At 41.2% G+C, this 24,616-nt stretch overlaps 1 protein-coding gene across 1 annotated transcript in view; it reads right to left on the reverse strand.

Annotated features, from left to right (window-relative positions):
• Nucleotides 1-23,766, reverse strand: part of Grm8 (glutamate metabotropic receptor 8) — an 817,026-nt gene extending 793,260 nt beyond the window's left edge. Inside the window, exon 1 of the mRNA XM_038318951.1 lies at nt 23,257-23,766. Within this exon, the coding sequence (XP_038174879.1) occupies nt 23,257-23,766 (510 nt within the window). The remainder of the gene's footprint in view (nt 1-23,256) is intronic.
• Nucleotides 23,767-24,616: the final 850 nt, after the last annotated feature.

Raw genomic sequence — 24,616 nt, forward strand, 5'->3', positions numbered from 1 at the left:
GTTGATTTGGCCTTAAGGTTCAACTCCTCAAAAATCTCTGGCCTGAAAGGATACACACAGAGGAGCTGAAGTTTGAGAATGGTGATTGTTCTGTAAGTCTAAGCCTTGCATGAAAGGGAGAATCTCTCCAGGAGTCTAGTTTGATTGGTGTTAACCTCTAAGTTCATGAAACACCAACGGGTCTCAGATTCTAGCAGTGAATCTGTGCCACTGTTTCAGGAAGAGTAATGGTGAACCATCAACCATCTGTGTTGGCTAACAATGACATATTATCATTACTAACTCCTACCCTTGATATGGCAAATGTCCTCAGAGAGTCCCAGGTCTGATATTGTTTTGGTATTAATCCATCTACTGAGTCTCACCTGCTGCCACTATTCCTTGGAACACATGAGTCTCAGCACAAAGGTACATAAAAATATGAAAAAAAAAACCTGCCTCACTCTAATAGGGTACAAACTGCACTAATGAATCAAAAAATGATTGCAAAATACTACTAGTAATGCAATCAATTTGTAAAAAGAAAGATCTCTTTTAGATGAATAAAATAAAAATCAAAGAGAAAAGTAACAGAATCCAGAAACTGTAGTTCAGATACTGAAAATATTTTATTAAATGACTGGGCAGAGCAGAGTTCTAGTGTAATACACAGAAAGGGAAAAGGAAGACTTCCTCCTAGAATCCACTTCCAAGATTCAGATTTTGATGTGAACTTCCTGGGTATTCCTCAATCACCAAGTGTGTTGGTTTGAAAGAAAATGGCCTCCATAGGGAATGGCTTTATGGAATAGGTGTGGCCTTGCTGGAGGAAGTGTGTCACTGTGGAGGTGGGCTTTGAGGTCTCCTATGCTCAAGCCACACCCAGCGTCTCAGTCCACTTCTGTTTCATGCAGATCAAGATGTAGAACTCTCAGTTCCTTCTCCAGCACCATGTCTGCCTGCAAATAATGGACTACACCTCTTCAACCATAAACCAGCCCCAATTAAATGTATTCCTTTACAAGAGTTGCTGTGGTCATGGTGTCTCTTCATAGTGATAGAAATCCTAACTAAGACACCAAGCTACTAAAACTCCTTACCTCCACACCCCACAAGTTGTCTGCCTGGACTGCAAGCCACATAGCAACAGCTTTACACCCACCTTCTGTGGTCTTCTTAGTGATCTACATGGTTCATAGGCCAGGAAGCCCTGGTCTTGCTAAATTAACTGAGCAGAGTGAATCAAAGAGGCTTTAAGCATCTATCTATGCTCATCTTTTTCTCCTGTAAGCCAGGGGTTCAAAGACTTTCTCAAGGTCACACAGCAATTCAGGACTACAAGCCAGGTCTCCCATTACACAAACTACTGATTTTCACATGACCACGATGAAGCCTGTAGAATTGAGCCCTACCTGCATTTCAGATATCTCTCTTCCACCTAACCAGAATCCTGTGGCTACCCTCACACCTTATCAAGAGAATTGCCCTTGAATTACAAAATCTCACTGCCCAAGGGTACTTAGGAAGGTTCCCTAACTTAATACTAGACTGTCTGTAGCTTAGGATGCAAAGATAAAAAATGCCTACATCCTTGTCTCAATGCAAGGTAGACTCCAATGTAATTAATACTCCGGTATATCCCACAGGGTCATGCTGAGGCTAGAATGCCTAAGACTACATCCCTTCTCCTGAGAACACTCTTTAACCAATAACTTACATAAGTTCCCCTCTCTTCAGCTTTGTTTCTAGTGGGCTTGACCTAACAAGGTTCTCCATGAGTGTTCCAAGCTGGCACATTGGTTCAAGCCCAGAGTGACCAAATGACCTCCATGATTATGTATGTAGAATCCCAGTCAGGAATAACTAATCTCCCTTCCAGCTTAGAAGTCTACTCTTCCTCAAGGAAAAAAGTACTAATGTCCTGTTTCTTGACCCCTCCACTCTCATCTGACCTGTAGTGAGGACCTCAAAATATTCTCAAATCTGAAGCCAGTCCAACTGAGTTTACCAATACAAGAATATTCTCTAAAATACTTACTTTTCAGTGTTTCTTGAGGAACATAGATACATCTCCCAAGCATCCTATAACTAGCTTCTTATACTACAAAACCTCTTTAATAAATCTATGGCTTCCATCAAGGTAATGTCACATCATTGCTCAGGGAAATCACTGTTCTTGCTCCTTGTTCTAACTGGCGCTCTTCTCTGGAGTCAGAATATAGAATGGGGAGCTGGTTCCCGGGAATTCCTGTCTATTGATACCTCATTTGTATAAAACAGCATCCTAAAAAATAGTTAGGACTGTTTTCTCTCCAAGCAGAGATGAGATTATTAACAACATATATGGGAAATTTATAATCTGCATTATAGCAGTCGTATTTTTATAGAACTTAATATGTGCCAGGCACAAGAAGTATGCCACTCCTGAGTCATCACCTGGGAAAAGATGGAACCGACAGCTGAATGCCTTGATGAAGATTAAATACAAACACACAGTCAAAATAGAGCATGAACCTGGGATTGTCTAACGACAAAGCATGCGAATGCACCACTTCTTCGCTGCTGCTACTCTAGTGCAAGAAATGCTTCTTCGCCGCAGCTATTCCCATTCCGAGCTAAGATTCCTAACTTAGAGTAACTGGGTGCTCTTGAAAGCACATAAAATCCTTTGACCTTGAAAGGGGGAGCAATATAGGGGACAACTAGTGTGTAAACGGGCAAAGATGCAAAGAGGCTTTGGCAGATGTTAGAAGAGGTGTGCTCCTCCCTACCGATCTCATGGGTCTGATTAATGTCTGAACATCATATCCAGCACTGATGCTGAGAGGAGGACATGTAAGTTACGCAGGTTAATGACCTCTGGACCCAGAGAATGATAGAGTACTGAAGTTCTTGGGTTTTCTCCTTTCTCTGTATCTCTTCTGAGTGCTACTGCTGTTGCTGTTTTCCCGTTATCCTGGTTAGGTTTCTTGTCAGTATGACACATGTTAGAGTTATCTAGGAAAAGAAACCTTAACTGAGAAAAACACATCCACCAAATTACCCGTAGGCAAGTCTGTGGGGGCATTTTCCTGATTAATGTGGGAGAGCCCAACCCATGCAGGGGGCTGGTACCACCTCTGAGTCCCAAGTCCTGGATGGCATGAGGAAATACGCTGATGAAGCCAGTAAGCAGCACTCCTCAATGACCTCTGCTTCCATTCCTGCTCCTGATTCTTGCCTTGAGTTCTTGCCCTGACTTCCTTCAGTGACAATGTGACCTGAGAACGATAAGCTGAGATAACTCCTTTCCTCCCCAATTGTCCATGGCCATGGTGCCTCATCACAGCAAGAGGAACCTTAACGATGACCCCCATGCATGTCCTCATTCATCCTAAAGAGGCCAGCAACCTGGACATGCCAAGAGGCTTAGATCAAAAACAATGAAACCAAAAAGCCTGTTTGGTTTATCCAAAGAACTGGAAAACAATCAGAATAGACCCTTTGAAATAGGAAACATTTAGATAATAAACTCCCTCTTCTAAAGTCAAATACCACGGAAGAACTGCAGTCACTTACAGAGAGAGAGGGGTGGGGGGGACAGAGAGAGAAACACACAAGAGGTACAGTGGGAAGCCTAGACTGTACAGAGGTGAGCAACACCCCCACTACACAGTTCTTTCAGAGACAGCTAAGAGGGGAGGCTGGACTTTTACCTCTGCTGAGAACAACGCTTCTCTGAGGTAGTGTCAGGGTGTAGAGGAGAGAAAGGACTCTGCAGTGGGGAAGCGGTCCACAGTCCAGGTGGTGTCAGTGAAGTCAAAGGGGAAGGGCTAACAAGACCCTTCTACCAGAGCGTCATTGGCTTCAAAGAGTAACAGCAGAGAGGACATCTTCAGACAGCTAAGAAAGCAATAGGAATTCAGCAAAGAAAATGAATATAGGAGAACCAAGCAAAAATTTTGGAACTTACTAGATGGAGTCCACAAAAGAATGAGTAAAGCAGAGAAAAAAAGTCCACAGTTGCCAAGATAGAATGAAAAATGGTCTAGGCTAAATGATAATGATTAATCACACTAGGGGAAAATTAATAGCACTTCAAAGACCTGTAGGACAAAAGAACTAAAATTTCAGTCAGCTGACTCCCACAAGGACTAGAAAAATAAATGTACAGCTGAAGTAGCTAAAGGTATAATGGCTAAAATCTTTCCAAAGTTGGCAAAAAGCAGAGAAGAGGGTCTGACTAAACACTGACAGAGAAGTCAGAAGAACTTCACATCAAGACACATTATGGGCACAGCAACGGTGAAGAAACAAGCCAGAGAGAAACTGCATGTCACTTATAGAAAGAAAAAAATCCCATAGCAAAAAAATTCTCAAAAGGAGTCAAGGAGGCTCAAAGGAAGCGGTGTGATGTTTTTCAAACGCTGAAAGAATAGACCTGTCAATCAGACCTATATCCAGAGAAAATATTCCTCAAGGATGCCATCCGCAGATGAGGGAGAATGAAGGCAAGTTCTCCTTAACAGACATGTCCCTAAAAGAGTGGCTAAAGAGTTCTCTGAGTGAAAAGGAAAAGAAAAGCAAGTAGAGACATCAGGAATGAAGGGAAGGAAGGAGGGGGAAAAGGAAGGAAGGAAGGAAGGAAGGAAGGAAGGAAGGAAGGAAGGAAGAAAGGAAGGAAAAAGAATAAAAAATATGGGTAAATATGATAGAATTTGCTTCTCTTGAGTTTTCTAAATTTAGTTAATGATTAAAACAGAAGGCATACCGCCACCTCACATGCTTCTCAGAGTACACCAAGGAAATATTTAGTACAAGCAAATTACAAAAGAGAACAGGTGGTAAGAGTTAAGTTTCTATACTTGGTTGGAACTAACAAAATGGCACCACCGGTAGACCATGATAAATTATTTATGTGTGTGTGTAAAAAGCTATATAAAGGGATACACTCTAAAACATTATAAGTAACTCAAAATGGATTCTATAAAAAGCTCAAATCACCTAGAGGGAAAAAAAGCAGAGGCAAAATAGATGACGAAGAGGGTAGAGACATCCCCCTTCTTCTAGGGCCACTCGACCACAGACTGAACCTTCTTGGGAAGCATAGCCCCGGTGCTTCTCTGAGGGTACACCTGAAGTGCAACAGGGGAAGATCCCAGCAGTCTCCACCTCCGAGTTCTGTTCTGGGTGCAATGGTAGTTGATAAAATTTGTATGATGTCCCCAAAGAGTGCTTCTCAAAGGTTATCAGCTGACCTGCCATCACACCCAAAGGACTTCTTGCCAGGACTTGAGTCTTAACTAATCTTCTACTTGGAGGATGCTCTCTCTGAGGGGAGGAGCTTTATTTACATCCTGGTTACAGAATCCTGAAGTCCTTCTTGGTGTGTGACCCATGCTAATAAGGAAACAGAGCTAGGGAGAAAAGGTCTCGTGTGGGTGGAGCAAGAAGAAACAACTATTTTAAGAGATGTCCGTCCCGTATACTGTGGTGACAGGTTCAAATTCCGCTATAGCGGAAATTTGGTGAAATCACTATAGCAGAGGAAATTCTAGCAGGTACTTTAAAACTAAAGAAGATGAGGATGAAAATGAATACTGAGCATTGAAACGAATGGCCTTCCTTTTAATTTTATTAGGGACAGTAGTACTGAATCTTTCCAGGAAGGTAGGGTTTCCCCAAGTCTTACAATAAATCATTTTATATAGTGTGCCAGCCTTGTGTTTCTGGCCCCTCTATGTGAGTCTTCTAGAAAAACACTTATGAAAACATTGCATTATGGTTGTTGATCATTTTTACGCTTAAGGCATAAAAAGAAAAGGCAGGGCCAGAGAGATGCTCAGCAGATAAAGGTGCTTGCTGCCAAGTATGATTTCTTGAGTTTGATCCCCAGAACCCACAAAGTGGGATGAGAGCACCTCCTACAAGTGGTTCTTTGGTCCCCCCATGAACCTGCACAGATGAGTGCACACACATTGAGTGCAGAATGTGGGGTAAATAAATGCAAAATAGTTTTTAAAAAAGCAATCTTAGGGAAGGGTATTTACATTTCCAATGTCATTCTTTATTCTGAAAGTATCTTTAGTCATTTCAACATAAAAGCATCTTAATATTATTAATAATGGTGCTGGCAATTTAAAATATTAAAATCTACATTAGCAAAAATGGGGCTTTGATTCATTGCCTCTTTCCAAGTAAGCACATCTCAGTTAGCATGCTCTTGCCCTCTTCCTTCCAACCTCCAGTCCTTTTCCCTCCCATCTGGTTTCCACTTCTCTCCACTTCTCCACCTTGCCCTGATCCAGGATCCAACAAAAAACAAGTCTGAAGGAGACAAAATCAGGGGTGACAAAATAAAGGGGTGAGTGGGAGGAGCAAATGTCTGAACATGTCCTCCTATTCTCGGTAGCCTAGAATGTTTTTGCGATAGTCGTTCTTTTTTCCTAGGGAACTCTGCTTTAGTGTTTAAATTCTGTTCCAACAGAATCTTCTGTTGCACTCTGATCTGTGTCCCCGGATTCTTAAAGGATATGTTTGAAGACACTATCAGAAAGACAACTTTGGGTTTAGGGAAATAATCTTTCTTCCAGCAAAAGGCAAACAGCTAGAGAAAGCTTCTCTTTCCACATTTAAATTCTTAGAAACAGGAATGGTACTTGTAAAAATGAAAGAAGGTTGTACAAAATTCAGAAAGGGAGCTTCCAGGGCTTCTTATATATTATTAAACTTGAAACTAACGTCTCAAGTTAATGTTGCTCCTTCTGCCTTGAGCTGACTATTTGAACACTAAATTTGATGCTCAGGATGCTCAGGTTCACAGCTATTTGCTTGCAGTGTAGGGCTCTGTTTCCAACTTTCACTGGTTGCTGTTTCTAAAATGAATGCAAACACATATGGAGAGAGAGAGAGAGAGAGAGAGAGAGAGAGAGAGAGAGAGAGAGAGAGAGAGAGAGAGAGAGAGAGAGAGAGAGAGAGAGAGGAGCGCGCACGCATGTGCACACGCACAACTTCATGGCCCCGCGGGTCTTCTAAGCACTCCTATCAACCTTGTTCTCCTTGTACAGGTAGTTTGGTATTTACTGTATTAATCCGTAATGTGCTGCCTTCCCACGGGCCCATGAAGCCAGTGGTTTTTCTAAAGCAGTCCTGGAATCCATTACCATGGAAACAAAAGGTATAAAAAGGTGTTTTTATCTAATGGAACTCTAAAAGAGATCGAGAGTGTTTTCAAAGTAAAGGCATAACCAAACACACTGTGGTTTCAAAAGGCCTTGGAATAGAGGATCAAGATGGGTTAACAGAGGACGCGACAATGGGACATGCAGCAGCAGAGGCACCGAGCGGGAGCTCCTGGGATGGGATGACTGTGAGCAGGTGGGGCTGCTAGCCAAGTTTACTCCCCAAACAAAGAGGCTGAAAGAACTCTAGTCTCCCCTTCTGCCAAGGTACAAGAATGGGGACTGAACTCTGGCCTTTCCTCACGAATGTGAATATGGTTTGTTTTTCAGACACTGTGAATGTCATGCACTCCCTGTCCCAGCAGATGAGCCCTGATACTTAAGTCTAGACACCACTGAAATAAGAAGCAAATGGAAGACCTTCCCATGAATAGTCTCACTTTACCGTCACTCCATTTGATCTGGAACTTGATTCCATATGTTCAGGAAATGCAGTCACAGGGAACAGTGTAGTTTGGGAAAGGAGTAGGCGCAAACACATGTATTTATTTTGATGCTTTCAGTGTTTTCCTGAAGGTCAAGTAATTTCACTACATCCGGCTATCAACTTCAGAAAGGAATTTTGCATGGACGAGCGCTTCCATAGAATGCTTCCTGCTGCACAGACAGCTCTGATCATCTACAATAATAAAACTCTCCCTGTCCGATGCCCTCAGAAAACATCTGGACGATGGAAAGCGCCTCCTTAGTGTTGCTAACAAATCTCCCAACATTTCCTGAGAGCCATGTGACCAACCCAGCAGGAAGGCAGGCACACAGGGTCACAAGCAGTAAGTTTCCATCCTCGTATGAAGGCCACTGTCCACTGTGCGTATGCTGAACGGCCCGCCTACCATTCCAGCCACCTACAGACTGAGAGTGTAAGGCTTGCAGAGTTGACACTTCCCATCTGGAGGGTTTAACGTCTCTGCTCAAAGGCAAGCCTTCGGAAAATGGCAAGGAGAAATGGATTTAACCCAGAAATTGGATTAAAGTAACAGCGGGAGCATAGTCAAATAAAGGAAACCACCAGGAAATCTGAAAATATACCATAGAAAGGTGATATAAAGCAATAGTTTAGGATGCATGGGTCCATCAGACCCAAGTTTTATATGGAGTGGCCATATGACCTTTGACGAACGTCTTTCCCTCATCCAGAAGCCATGCTTCTCTGACAGCTGTGATGGGGTATGTCATGTGATTATGTATATCAAGTGTTTAGCATCATGCCTGGCTTCTAGGAAGCTGACAATAAGCATTAATGCTTGTGCTGCTGGTCTCAGAAGCAGATAAGGCAGCAGAGATGCTGGAGAACTCAGGGTTCAGGAAGAGGAGGGGCCCTCGGGTAGCTGTAGGGATGCTCAGGGATAGAGAGGTCATCAGAACACAGGGTTGGATGGAGTTACACTTGACCCCAGAGAGACTAGTCTACCCTGTGGAGGGTCTTCATAGACTAGCTTAGTCATTGTTTGTTCTGTTGTGCTGTTCTGTCTTTCAAACGCTGGGCTCACAGGTATGTGCCACCACACCTGGTCCCAAAGAATGTTTTAATTTGTGTGCCAGGTTACAAAGGAAAACATTAATGTTTCTTCTAATGTTACAATAACAAGATTTTATGACTCCAAGTACTTGGAAACTGAGGAACACAATCACTTTTTTTTATATCTCTATTATGTGTCAAGCTTCTTAAAGCATCTTTAAAATACCAAGATGTCACTGTGCACTGTATTCAAATGCCCACAGACAATACTGGGCCTGATTCATATTTAAAACCTGCACAACTCTGGCTGAACTTAATTCTAAGGTATCTGAAACAAAGCACAATGCAAAAAAAAAAAACTGTGTACCCTCCTGAGAACCAGTCTCTATGTGGGCATAGATCTTGCAGGGGTAATTCCCATCATGCATGTTGTACTTATTATTTATAGACCTTATATTTATTTTTCCATCCTAACCTAGACTCATACTATTTTAGTGAACTAAAATATTAATACTTAGTTTAAGCATCATGAAATTTTTAAATATGCTAAAATAATATTTATTCATCCTATAGTATGTATTTTAGAATCCTTGATTAATAATTTTTAAAAAGTTGTTGCGTGCTACGTATAACATTGATCAGCAGGGGCTGAAATGTAATTGTAATTAGAATTCAATGATACAGGTTTTCAGAGAAATATTTAAAGTATGTCTAAATCCCTTACTCCCAGGTCTCCCCATGGACATCAGCTCATGCACCACCCTGCTGCACGTGAAGTCCCCAGCCCCGAACACTCCTGAGATGGTGCAGGCTCAGATCCGCATGCAGCTGACAGATGGAGCACACGGCAGAAGCATGGTGCAGAGTTATTTCATTTTCTTTGGAGAAGGAAGCTATGGGAAAAATATTCTCCACTTAATCTATTTTATTTTCAGCAAGGTTTTACCTGTAAATATTAATTTATACACCAGCCAAACTCACTAGATGCTTCAGCTGCATGAATATCAATGAAATAAAGGCAGGCAATTTTTTAAAAAAAAAAATCAAATTTACAGTATCTTCTTTCCTCGGGCAAAAGAGGGAAAACTCAAAGAATTTAAAATTCCATCCCTGTGGTTTCTAAGACAACAGAACACCTTCCATTTCAATAGGGGAGGTTTGAAAAGTGGAAATTACAAAGCAAAATCTGCAACATTAACAAAAAAAAAAGAATTACATATGCCTTATTTCCAAATACCTTAAACGCTTTCCAATGAAAACATTGCCTGTTCCCCCAAACTTTCCCTGACTGAGACCATCACCACCTGACCAGTAGAGACAGTGCAGATATGATGAGTCTGCAGGAGGAGGGAGGAAGGAAAAGCAGTGAGCCCTGCGGGCTGGCTCTCTTATGAGACAGGCATGAGAAAAATCAACTCACTGACGGTGTTCAGCTTCTCTTTGAGCCATTATCTCTGTATCTGTGATTAATGAAAATAGTCCAAACAGTAAGGATAGCCAAAGGGAAAATGAAAATAGAGAAAGTTTTGATTTTAGGTTATATAAGTTTCCAGACAGCAAAGGTCAGCAGCTCCCTAAACCCAAGGGCAGTTCACCACCTTGCCTCCTGAGGGGCAACTTCTGCCCTCTGGGTGCTCCCTGCCCACTGGCTTGGATTTTAACTGGAACTTCCAGTTCTATGCTCAATGGAAGAGGTAGAACACTCCCAACTGCTTCATCTTTAATCTTTCTTGGAGACTCTTAATCTTTGAGGCTTTGTCATAGCGGAGAGATGGCCTGAAGAGGAAAAGACATTTCCGTTTCCTCTTTCTTCTACGTCCTTATAGGTTAGCATGAGCTGACATCAGGCCAAAGGTTTATGGGTATCTCAGGCTTGGAAGGTCGTTTCTTCTCTCTGGCCGCTAACTTTACACACTCCTACCTACTCAACTAAGCCCCACCCATTTCCACACCATTGTACAAAGCCTTGTGCTATGAATTGAATGATGTGTGCTCTCAAATTCATAGTTGGAAATTCCAACCCTCAATGCAACGTGAGCGAGAGGTGGGGCCTTTGGAAGATGTTAGGTCATGACGGTGGAGCCCTCACAACTGGATTGGTGCCATTTGAAGAAACAGGGCAAAGACGACAAGGGTCAAAGGCCCAGAGCATCTGCTTTGAGATACATCTTTGGGGGACGGGGTGTAAAGTTTAAGGGTAGGAAGAAGGGGTGGGTGTGGGAAGAGTTCAGAGGGAGTATAGGGTAGATATGATCAAAACAATATTTACAAAATCCTCAAAGAATTAATAAAATATTATATTTTTTTAAAGGAAAGAAGGGTGAGAGTTTTGATTTGAGAGATTTTATTGCTGTTTTGGTCTTCTCTCCTCTCCGCCCACCTCTTTCTCACTCATCCTGCCCTCCTGTTACAACAAAACAAGAGGGTAATGATCTATAAACCTGCCAAGAGAACTTTGCCAAGAACCCCGCAGCAGTACTCTGGTCTCAAACATCCCTCTTTAAGAAATAAGCACTGTGTACACTGTCCACACTAGGGCATAGCTCCTTAAGCTCTGGGTCACAACCCTACACGGGATCAAATACCTGAATGTGGAGGTTGTGAAAATGTGGCCACAGTTAAGCATTTCTAAGCACGCAGGCATCGAAACCTAATTCCGAATCAAATGTAACAAAGCCCAAGGTGTTTCCGTAAGCACTCACCTGGTTCCAATGCAGCTTTCATGGCAACCTTGGTTTCGAACACATACTGTGCACTTGGCACGGCCCATGCCATCAGCTCCCTTACCACAGTTCAGCCTCAGACACCTCAGGTCAGATTCTAGACTGTGTGTGCTGTAAACCACACTGTCTTTACTGCACACACCGTTATCTGCTCTTGGAAATTATGAACGATGGGGTTTAATGTGTTCCTGCTGTCATTCTTGAGCAATAAGTACATATTAATATATCTTTGTATTGTATGCACTGTGTAAGAATGTTTGTAAGTTTTGGCCTTTGGCGTCTTTTTTATTTTTCTTAATGGCTGCTGGAGAGACTGAAGAGGTAGAGGTAACAGAAAAGTACTTATCATGCAAACACGAAGAACTCAGTTTACATCCCAGCACCTACATATAATGTTGGCTTTGCAGCATGAAAACGGGAAGTTGGCACAAAGTCCCACCCCTCAGCAAGAAGTTATTTACAATTGAAAGCTGTGGGGAAATGGAGTGACCCTGAATATAACAACCACATCCCAAATCAGGCTGCATGCTTAGGAATAGTTGGCTAACACAAAACAGGAGCAATATTTTTTGGTTTTTGTTCTTTTTTCTTTTTCATTTTTTGGAGATATGTACTTTTTGTGTTTGTTTTGTTTTGTGTTGGTTTCATTTTGTTTTTTAAGAGAGAGAACATGAACATGATAAGGAGGAGGACATTTGGGAGGAGCTGTGGGAGGGGAAAGAATATGACCAAAACTTATTGTGTAACAATGTTTTTAATGAATTTTAAAATGTTATATGTGGAAGCATATGCCTGCAACACCTGCTGTTGGGAAAGGGACAGGGAGTAGAGAAAAGAGGATCCCAGAGGTTTGATGTCTATTTCGATATTCAATAAAAGGCCCTATATCAAACATTAAGGTAGAGAGCAATAAAGAAAGATATTCAGCATTGCTCTCAGGCACATGATCTCATGTGCAAATACACATGAGTACACTACACACATACATACCCAACTATTGTTTCAGTAGTTGACTTCAGTTTAAGCTGAAAAATAATTGAATGCATTTTGGTTTGGGATTAGGCCATATTTTCAAACAATTTCTGAGGTGACTGTAAACATACCTTTGTGTGTTAAATATTTAAATATGTAAATATTCTGTGAATCTTACTGCTCATTATCAAGAGCTACAAAATATCGATCAACTCCAAAAGCACTGAAGATGCTCTGTAGTATTAAATATTCACCTAAGACTTAAATATTTATGTAAGATAAGCAAACACATCCACCTCCCCACTCTGTACATTTGTCCTCATCTAAAAGATGCCAAACTGCATGCCAAACTGCATATGGCGGAGAATTATTTTAAAATAAATTTCTTAATGAATATTAACAGTAGATGTTGTCCGGGCAGTGGTGGCTCATGCCTTTAATCCTAGCACTTGGGAAGCAGAGACAGACGGATCTCTGGGTTCAAGGCCAGCCTGATCTACAGAGTGAGTTCCAGGACAGCCAGGGCTGTTACACAGAGAAACCCTATCTCAAAAACCAAAGAGAAATAAATAAATAAAAATAAACAGTATATGTTTGATGTATATAGCTATTTTATGTATTTATGTTCCTATGGTTGCATAAAAACATCTCAGACAACAAACGATCATTAAGAGGAGAATACTTAAGATGCCTGGGTCTGTACTATTCTATTGAGCAGTCCACCCTAAGTAAAACAACTTTCCTAATGGCTTGGACTTCCTCAGATGAAGTCAAACTTTCTTCTGAACCCAAAAGGTCGTCCAGTGATGTAGCCTTTACTAAATCATCTCATAGAGATCATTGTTACTTTACATGTTAATGAGGTCTCTTCAGCAGCATTTTAAGTAGCAGGATAGCTTAGTTTGGTGTACTCCCTACAAACTGTATAAATCGATGTCAAACATGATGGATTCATCTTTAGGACGCATGCTTCTGAATGAATACCGATTGCCTGTTTTGCCAATTAAGAGAAAGAAGGACAATGAATGGATAAAATGCTCACATCTCTTCACTCAATTCTACTTCCCTTTGTGGAATGGAAATTTTCACTTACACCAATAACTCCTTACCATTATCTGACCAGGCCTATCATAACATTCTGTCTTACATGAGTCCACTCTCATCAGCCCAGGTAAGTCTGCAGTGAATAAACACATTCTCCTTCTCTATGAAATTCTTTTCCAATGGACTAAATTATCCATAGTTCACCAAAATGACAACTTAGCAGAATATAATAAATGTTTAACTTAGTTATTCCCATTTAAATAGAAGAAGATAGTGACATGAATTGAAATTTAATATACTGAATTCCAGTCTTCTTCTGACTGTCCTGGGAGGAATATGACTTCTAGAGCGAGTGCCTCTGGATTTTTTTCAGTGCTGCCATCTATGACACTTGTACCCAGTGACAGGAATGAGTATTAAACAGAACATCTCTGGGAGAAAAGAGTTCTTTCCTCAGCAAAGAATAACAGTCATTGTCTAGTGTGAGCCTACTATTTGAATCTTTGAATCAACACACTAAATACAGAAAAAGATTAAAATTAAAATTAAAAAAAATTCACATATCTGTAGGATAATGCTCTTGTATCCTGTGAAGATTTGGCAATTGCATTGGCTTAATAACAAGTTGATTGGCCTGTAGCCAAGCAGGAAATATAGGTGGGGAAACCAATCTAGAAGAATTCTGGGAAGAGGAAAGGCTCAGTCTGTAGTCGCCACCCAGACATAGAGGAAGCAAGATAAGAATGCCACATGGCTAAACAGAGACAAGAATTATGGGTTAATTTAAGTTGTAAGAGTTTGTTAATAATAAACCTGAGCTAATATGTCAAACAGTTTAGAACTAATATAAGCCTCTGTGTGTTTCTTTGGGATTGAATGGCTGAGGGACCAGGCAGGACAGAAACTTCTATCTACATCACATCCAAAAGGAACTTACTGCTACCATCCATTCCAAGAGTTAGTCAGCTATTCCTCCTTACCCACAATTCCACCAGAAGTTCTGGGGTTCTAAGAAGGTCTAGGCCAGCCAAAAAAATTTTTTAAAACTCGATCCTAAGGTAAAATTTTTTCAAGAACATAAATGCTATTAAAATTAAGAAAAGTTTATCTTTGGGTCACCTAATCATTCCCTTGGAATGCTATTATTTAATTAAGTGATTCTTGGGGCCTACCACATGGACTTCAATATGCTATTTTCTTAACTTACCTGGCTGGATAGGGAGCCAATGAGATCCCATAAAAAGCTGGACCATAGGATAGCCAAGCCATATCCCAAAATTGAGTTGACCAAATTATGGGTTTTTTTTATTTCTTGACCAGTGATTTTATGTTAGTCTACCATTCTCACATGATAGTGTTAGTATAAATGGTTGAGGGGTACAAATCAAAACATCTAAGAGTGGTAGTTTTATCACAACAAATATTTACGGTGCTCACGGGAGATCAGCTCTTAGCTTTGACCTCTGCAGTTTGTCTTGTTAGCTAGCGTTCATTACAAACCTTCAGAAGAAGTGGGGTTCCTGCCATCTTTTTCTACATACACAAGCTATGTGTGAAGAGATTAATCCTCTTGTCTATGATCACACAGCTAATAAACATTATATCGGATTTTGAACCGAGCAAGTCTGACTGTAGAGCCTGACCTGTTTCATAAAATTCATATTCATTTGTTTTATTCAAAAGAATATGAGTATCACTAGAAGAATTATTACAATATTCTACCCTTTCAATAGACATCTTGTTATAAGAATAATGATCATATCTATACATTAGAAAACAATGAGAAATCTGCACCAACAGGATGTGCCATTTGTGCCATAAGCAACATAAGCACAAGCATTCTGAGGATGCTAATAAATGGAATTGCCACACGTAAATATTTAGATTTAAAAAGTAGAAAGTAATGCAAACATTAATCAAAATTAGATTTTTCCCCTCAATCCAGATGAGGAGAAATAGGAGGGAGCTGCTAGCGTAAGAGTGTTACCATGCACATAACCCAAAGAGCCTCATGTGGTACTGTGAGGTGGGAGATGGGGAGAAAGAAATGTCTTCACCAAAGCTTTGACCAGCCAATAGGCTAGTGTATCAGGGAAATCAGCTCCACGTGCTTAGCAGGAACCTTGAAGAGACTTGAGAACACAAATGGCCATCACTGAACACATATGCCTACTGGTTTTCTGGATCTAATGCAGGAAAACTGCAGCAATTGGTCTCATTCTGGATACAGATCAAGGTGTCTGTGGGCAAAGCTATGCTCAGACCCCTTCATCTTACCATGTGTTTGCTACATCTGCTTATATTTTTAAGAATGCTTAGGAAAGTCCCCCATTACAGCAAGAGAGAGAGAGAGAGAGAGAGAGAGAGAGAGAGAGAGAGAGAGAGAGAGAGATGTTTCCTTCTTTGGCCAGATTATGTGTTATATCAATTAAGTGGATAAATAGGCCCTTTCCCCAGTGTGGGAGAAGAAGAGCTTCTGGTGACCCTCTATTGATTAAGACTGCTGTAGAGTGTTATTTGCAATCCAGCTGCATAATGGAAATCAGGAGGTAGCTGTCATGGTTTCTAAAGACAAATTGCTGGGAGCTGAGACAAATCATAGCCTCTTCACTTCTTACTGTTCTCAACTCCCAGTTAATGTGTATCTTACAGTCTACGTTTTTAAAATCAGTTTTCCTTGCGGTCTCGCGAGTGAAAAATGTTAATATGGATGGCCCTGCTTTTGAGATCATGTTTTAGTGACCAGGACACTGATTGTGACTTTCTGAGCTATGTATTATTTAGGAAAGAACACAACATCCAAAGGGGCACACAATTAAACCGAGATCCCTACAACAGCCGCTGTGGTTGCGACCCCTAAGAACAGAAGATTAACCAGGTATGAGTCAAAAGACAAAAGGCTGCTGTCAGTCAGAACGTGGCTAAACCTCATTTCTGTTTTGCATCCTTTACTTGCTAAGTCAGCCAGCAAGCAATTTATGTGGAGCGTTGGTTCTCAAAGCAGGGGCTGCGAAACAGCAACATCAGCAACACTTGGGAAGCTTTAGAAATGCCAGTTTTCAGACCATTCCTGGATCTACTGAATAAGAAACTCTGAAGGTGGGCTCAGCAATCTGTTTCAGCAAGGCCCCGGGGTGATGTTGATACAAACTGAGCTGGAGAGCCACTGAACCGGAACCACACACTGCCTCCAGAGGTTAAGCTTCCTTAGGAAGAGGTAGCCTTTAGTTGTTAATAAAAAGTAAATTAAATAAAAACCAAATCTATGAAAGGCACCTGTGCTGAAAACCAAATAAAATCACAGCAATCTTTAGCTTTTCTGTAAATCCAAAATAGACTAAAAAATAATAATAATAATGAAAAAAAGAAAGCCCTTAAAATAAACTCTTTTATTTTATTTTAATTGCTATCCTTAGGGAAAATGAGTAGAAAAGCGTTTTCCTTATGCAGATTTATTTATTTATTTATCTCTACTATAACTTTTTCCAGAAAGGTTTGTAGACCACTATTTAAACAACAACAAAAAGTAGTATTTCATCCAATCACAAGCCATTCTCTTAGAAAGGATTCTCACAACTTTTAAAACCTCCTCACTGCGCAAAGAGCCTGAAAGATAGGCATTAATCACTAAGTAAGCTTTTAAGATGTCTTCCGTATTCACTGTAGGATTTCAGGCTATTTGGGGATTCGGAAGAGGAAAGAAAGAAAGATTTAAATTCACCAAGCTTAAAAATCTGTTCAACACAACAGGAAACATTATGTCCCTTTCTTAGCCCGGGCACAAGACTAGGACACTGGTTCTAAGTTACTTCGTGTTGAGAAAAGCCTCGGTCTGTGACAGCGCCTGAATCATGTAACGCAGCCTATGGAGCGATGGGTTTGGTTATTCATAATGCAGCCTATGTGTTGGTCCAAGAAAGGGTTCTATGATGCAAAACTTCCCACTAGAGCTAACAGGGTTTGGGTGAGGCCTTTAACAGTATTACAACAGTTTTTCAAATGAAATAAAAAGAAACACTTCTCTGATTACTTCCCTATTAGAGCTTTGTAAAAATAAATTATGGTCTATCCATAATTAAAACCCACCAGTCACTAAAATGAAGGGGGAAAGTCTTGTAATTTCCCAATCCCAGACCAACACAGAATCACCTGGAAATATTCTAATATATGGGAAAGTAGGGGTTGTTCCAATTTCTTTGGTATCAGGTAAGAATTTGAGCATCATCTACGCAGGTAACTCGGACTTGAAGACTTAAGAATTACTGAGACATACCTGCGTTAACCAATATAGAAGTCTCTCCTGCATATAGTAAGTAAAAAAAGAAAGTCATAAGGCATATCTATAAATAAAATTATGTCTGCATGTGTCATCTTATTAATAGGTGTGCCAGGTAGTGGACTCTTTCCATTCCAGACTATTATTTGTTGCTTGAGCCTTCCAAAATGATCATATGCTCATGTATATATATATATAGTACTTGTTTAATTTTCCATTTTAAACATCTGCCTAAAGAAGGTGTGGCTGTGCAGGAGCAAGAGGAAGTACGTGAGAACAGGAACTCCCAAAGTGCACTGCTTGCTTTCTTTTCTCCCCTTACTCCTTCTGTTTCTTTTCCTAAGCGTTACATGGGCAGTAAAATTTGATTTGATTTTCCTATCTGACTGATTATTATTTCCAGTATTTGGCATTGGGATAAGTAAGTACGTAGAAAGTGCGGTTGGTTCCGCCGTTCATCCATTCCTTCACATATTTATTGGGCTCCTACACAGGGTGAGGCTGGGGCTAGAAATGAAATCACCAAGGACAAAGAAATGGATCCTGCCTGCTAGGTGTTGTCTCGTGGGGGTTACAGACAGACAAACAGCTACAATGGGGTAGGATCGATGCCAAGAAGAGGTAGGTAGAATAGGCTGCCTCTCTGGTAAGCAAGGCAGGATGGTTTTGCATAGCAGAGGTAGGCCTTTGTCCTGGGGTGCAGGGGACCATAACTTTGAGAGGGCTTGGGGAGGGAGACATTAACAAGTCTGCGTGTGATGTAGATGTCTCCCGCTGCATATCTGAAGTGCCCTTTCTCACCTGACACCACTGCTAGTGCCCTGGTAAGAGGGTGCCCATCTGACTCCTCTAAAGCAGGGGTGCATAGATGCTTCAGAACTAAAGGCCTGAGTGAAGGAGTCTCACTTTCCTCTTCCCGTCATTTATTTGTTACCAAAGAGGGTTTACATGAAATGTTACCGCTTGCAGAGTTTATTTCATATGCTCACTTACCCATCCATCCTAACTAGATGAGCCTAAACATGGCAGATTTGCCTTTAATTCTTTACAGTTAATAAAACCCATTGTGTGCAATAAATAACTCAAAAGACACATGGCTTTAGTACTTGGTACAATTGAGTCTCTTGGGAAAAAATGCCTTCATAAATATTATAGACAAAGACTTGCAGGAGAAGGAGAGAAATTTCTGTAATTCATTGACTTAAATGAAGATCAGTTTTGGGCATTTATAACTACCACAAATCCACATGGGGGGATCAGCTAGCCCACACACAAATCCACATGGAGGAATCTGCTAGCCCGTGTATAAAACTACAGGGATGAATCCGTTAGCCCACACATAAATCCACATTGGGAATCAGCTAGCCCATGTACAAATCCACATGGAGAATCAGCTAGCTGTCACTCAAATGATTTCCACTGATATTTCGTTTGATCACAGTGGAAGGGACACACGCCAGGCTATCTAAGGTCTATTCTTCAAGAAGGGAAAATTAGCAATCGAGGTAAAGTCAAGTAACCAAACAGGAGAGAGAGAAATATTGTCCTTTTGTGACCCATGTGTCTTTGTGGACATTACTGTGAGTTACTCCAGCGTCAAACGTCACCTTTAACCTAAACTCAATCTTTAATTGAGATAAGACAAACATTTAGTGTTTTTGAGAAACTGACTTCTTCCCGTCCAAAGAGGAAGGTGGGAAACACGCTAGAGAAGGAAAACTATGTGAGCTTTTTAATAAACATAAACAAATTTAATCTCTGGGCATCTCACTTAAAGTTTCCAAAAGACACCTGATTCTAACGCTCTTTTTAAATCCCCATCTTCGCCGGGCGGTGGTGGTGCACGCCTTTAATCCCAGCACTCGGGAGGCAGAGGCAGGCGGATCTCTGTGAGTTCGAGACCAGCCTGGTCTACAAGAGCTAGTTCCAGGACAGGCTCCAAAGCCACAGAGAAACCCTTTCTCGAAAAACCAAATAAATAAATAAATAAATAAATAAATAAATAAATAAATCCCCATCTTCAGTGAGTTTTCTAAGGTTCGGAATCCCAGGCGCTCTGCTACTTCACAATTACACATTATCCAAGATACCGCTGTTATCTAAAGCCATTAACTTGCTATAGAGGTCGCCTAGACAACCACAACCACTCTTCCTGAACTCTCTCTCTCTCTCTCTCTCTCTCTCTCTCTCTCTCTCTCTCTCTCTCTCTCTCTCTCTCTCTCTCTCTCTGTGTGTGTGTGTGTGTGTGTGTGTGTGTGTGTGTGTGTGTGTGCATGCGTGCATGTCAATGCTTCTATCAAGTTCAAAGCATTAAAATCTGATTCAGTGGCTTTCAAGCTCAGCTCTGCTCCCAACGTTTCTGAGGGCTGTTGGGTCACATCCACTCCTGTTGCTGCAAACAGTCCCCAGAGGAGAGCAAGACATTCCACTGACTCACAGGCCCTGCAGCTTGAGAAGCTCCCTTGGAGGTGAAGAGAAAAGTGACACAGGCTGTACCTGCCCTTGGACTGGGACTGAGGATCCCTCCTCCGGGGGTGCTTTAGTGACATGTGGACCCCTCCTCCGGGGTTGCTTTAGTGACATGTGGACATCTCCTTCCAGTAACTCCGTGCTCCGACTCCCTGCCGAGCTCTCCTCTAAGTGAAGGAGCTTATTTTTCTCCTGTGCCTCAGAGTTTTGATAAGAGAAGCAATGACAGACTAACACTGCTTCCCTAAGAACAAAGAGGAGATAAGTTCGACACGCGGATTTCTGTGCATCCTTTTGGATTCTATGGGCCATATGCTATCCTGCAGGGACTACAGGCTGCCCTAAGGTTCACTCCTAAAACCTACTTTCATTCATCGTTCATCTCATCATAGCACTGCCTTAAGAAAAATTAATATTTTCCAAAATGGAACTACATCTCAATCCCGAATGCAATCATTTGTTAACCATTCCTTTGATAACTATTATAATATTTCAAGTCAGTCCTAGCATACGGGTGTGAGCAGACGTCATCCACATGAAAGAGGGCCACTTTCTTTCCCAGGAACAGCCGTCATTATCTCCTAATTACAGTCACTGTGAAGTGCAAGCTGAAGGTTGCACATAAATCATGCAAGTAAACGGAAGCAACACAATGATAAGTTGGAATTATTTGATTTGCATTCTTGTGCTTCTGTGGGAAGATGGCAGGAGCATCTACATACCTCCTGTTGCTGATTGAGTTTTGAATGAGCTCAGTTTCTCAAATCTAGCAATGTGGTTAAGACATGCGTTAAATGTTTCTCTGCGCCAGTGTGCTGATGGTGGCAATGTCATCTGTCAGCCCTCTTCTGGCTAAAAGTGACGTCCTCCCTACATGTCCATCAAAAGGTAGCCAGGGCACCCTTAGGTGTGCAGGCCAGGGTCTCTCTGGAGTTGCCCTGGAACAATGACTGTGTTCAAAGGACCAAGAGTAATTCACTCCATCAGATAGAAGTCCTCTATGAGTATCCGAAAAAAGCAAAAGAATTGTCTGATGAGGGAAGAAACAAGCAGGGACAAGACTGGTCCAGTTTTATAAAAACGAAAGCTCCCTTCTTGCCTTCAGATGGCTTGAAAATTACTTCAACAGTCTAGAGGGAAAAGGGCACAACCAGGTACTGGCAGCATGTTTCACCTGCATTTTCTCACTAAAGAAACCCAACAGCCTATTATAGAATTATTAGTATCATTGTCTTATAGGTAAGTTCATTCTGTGACCAAAAACAAAACCCATAAATGAGCATTGAATATCTCAGGTTAGCACCTTGTATCTCTCACCCACTCTTCAAATTCTTGTGTGCTTTTAAATGCTATCCATACCACAGAAAAACACGATGTATAGAAATAACTGTGGGGTAACAGGAACAGAGATGAATATACACAGGGAAGACCCCAGAAAGGAGAAAATCATCATGAAGGTTTCCCTCTTCTCTAATAGTGAGGGTCACATGAGGAAGGAGGTTGAGTGGGAGAAAGAAGGGCTGGGAAATAGCTGGTCTGAACTCTAGCCATGAGGTCCAGATCAGAAGTCCTGAGAAGAACCCTAGATCCTGTAGATGGAAGGACCCTCGAGGAGTACTGGTTCTGTGTCTTGCTTCTGGGTAAGGAGACAGTCATCCCTAGGGGCACTGTTACAACTGCCCAGCTTCCCTCCAAGGCTTCCAGAGATGGAGAATCAGAGACCGTTGGCTGCCAGTTCTCATTTCAAGTCCTCTCACTGCCAGGAGATTCTTCTGATGTCTTGCTAAAGTGTCTCCCGTGCTCCCTGGGGCCTTTTTGTCCCCCTTCTGAATGCCTTAAACACAAGGCTTCTATGAAACACAGAGAGGCCTCCTCCTTTGAGGCAATGTCATCAATCTGTAAACAGCCATTAAAATGCCTCTTAGCAGTCTCATCCCTGAATGAAGGAGATTCGTACAGAGGCTGTGGAGCCTCCTGGGGAATGTTACAGAGAGGATTCCAATAGGAAACACAGAACAAACTAGACTGGCCCCCAAGGTAGCTTCCCAAACCAGAAAGCCTTTGACTTAATATTTTTCATTCTTTTTTGTGAACTTCTCCATCACTTTGTTCATTTTTATCACTCTGTCATCAGTCCAACTTTAAGTCTAATATGCATAGGAATAGTGTTTTAGAATATAAAATAAAGCCTCATTAATTCAGGTTCAGTTGGAAAAGTCAAATCCCAATGAGTAAGAAATCAGAGTGAAAAGTATCTTCAATTTAAAAATCATGTCTATTTCAAAAGACTACATAATGGATATTAATAAATAAGATGAGAAAGTTAATAAAAACGGTGAGTTACAATAACTTTCTTTTTATGATACTTTTTACTTTCAAAGTGTTTTCACATATATTATTTTATATTGGCAATTTTAGTCAATATTATAAAGAAAGTGTACAGATAATAGATCATCAAACCTAAATCAAAATGTCTTGATTGCTTCCTACTAAATTTGAACTATTAACTCAACAAGAATTATATGTAATTATTTCCAGTCTGTATCACAGTATTCTGAATTAATGAGGTTCTGCTCTGTTCAAGTTATAATAATCCTGACAACTTTATGGCCATCTTACCTTCTAGAGTGTCACTACCATCTACACATTAATAATAAATAGTTTCTTCACACAGGAATTCTTGTCATAACAGAGCATCCCACCTTGAAGAAGTTTCACCAAGTAAATTATCTCACAGGTACCTCAAGTAGAAAGGAAGTGTTCTGTATGATAAATGTGCTAATGGTTTATGATTCTCCAAAGATGCTTGTTTTGACTTAAAGTGAGCCTCTCTGGGGAAGTTATCCCAAGACAGCAAAGGCCAAACACATCACAGAACTACCAACATTATCTTTGGGAAAACATATTCAGGATTAATCCATTTAATTACAACTAAAAAAACTAAGGTGATACAGGGTAGAAACCCCAGCATAGAATATCCCCTTTGAGGAACCCAGTGATGTATACAGGGTCTATTGGCATCTTCTTTTTCACTTTCTTCTTTAAACCCACATTTGGAGGCACAAAGATCCCCGATTCTTTCACACTGGTTAAAAGGGTAATGTTTGTACCTACCTTAAAAAGCCTTAAAATGTTAGCCACCATGATGGACACGGAGCTTGCTGCAGCACCTATGACACCAGAAATCTTGTCAGGCTTAGTAAATATGGGCGGATCGCCATTAGCACACTTCACATCGGATGCATCTTTCTCTATCAATGCCTGCACGAAGGTTAGCGACTGCTCCAAAGCATAGGTGTCCCTGGAGCACGTGTCAAGGATCCGGACACCCAGGGTGATATTGGAGAGGAGATCGGGGTCCTTGTTAATCTGGTCGATGGCATAAAGCATGGCCTCTAGTCTGTGGATCCCCTTTTCCTTCTTCAGCTCCCCACAAGGCACCCCTCTCTCTCCCTTTGCATGAACAGGAAAGAGACCTCCCAAAATGATGTCCCCATCCACCCGGATGGAATGGGCATACTCCTGGCTGTGAGTTCTTTGCATCATTGTGAGGATCCAGTAGAACTTGGCAGTCAAGAGGAAGAAGCAAGGGCAAGAGGCTGAGCGTTTTCCCTCGCATACCATTTTCTCCAAGGATGGTATTGCGATCAATAACCCAAAGTTTATTCTTGCTGCAAAAGGGGGACCACCTGAGGCTGCACCTTTTGGAGTCTACCATCAGGGCCCATGGGGGAAGGCTCTGGGGATTTCAGCAGGTTTTCTTGATTTGAACAGTGAATTCACAGTGAATTTCCAAACAGACCCTCGGTTCAAGTTTATTTCCACATAAAGCCAGCTTGCAAATAAATTAGAATAACATCTGAGGTTCTGATGTTGGGATGAGGTCAACAATTCACGGCCGTGAACTTAGCCCTGTAGCAGAATTATTCCTGGGGAGAAGAGGAAGGAAAGGGGGAAAATTAAGTTCAGTAAGGCTGTATTTTTTTATATATACTTAAGCCCCATCTGATCGAACTTTTTTATTTCCCCCATTCACTAAGGACTAACAGTTTTTGGTCCCCTGTGATTCTGAACACCTGGCTGCACTGCATCTAAGCAGGGAGATTGATGACGTGTCTAGAGCATGAGAAGCAGAAAAGCATCAGCAGCTAGATCGCTTCTTTCAAACCAGAGCATCTTTTTATTTATCACTTTATTTCAATAAGTCTTATTTCCAGCAAGGTACCATTCCTGTGATCTATGGCATTATTTCTCGTTGAACCTGCTTTACCTTTTACAGCTATATAAATTTCTCATTTAACTCTTGCCCATGAGATAATGAAAGGTGATTGTCTGTGATGTGATCAACAAGCCACTCGTCTCTTAATGACTTTTATTTTTTAGTATCCCAGATTTCTCAGTGGGAAACAGTGACTGTTGGATCACAGAAAAGGAAGGAGGGAGGAAGAAAGAAGGAAGAGAGAAAGGGGAAGAC

Source organism: Arvicola amphibius, chromosome 2, assembly GCF_903992535.2.
Source record: "Arvicola amphibius chromosome 2, mArvAmp1.2, whole genome shotgun sequence".
NCBI classification, from domain to species: Eukaryota; Metazoa; Chordata; class Mammalia; order Rodentia; family Cricetidae; genus Arvicola; species Arvicola amphibius.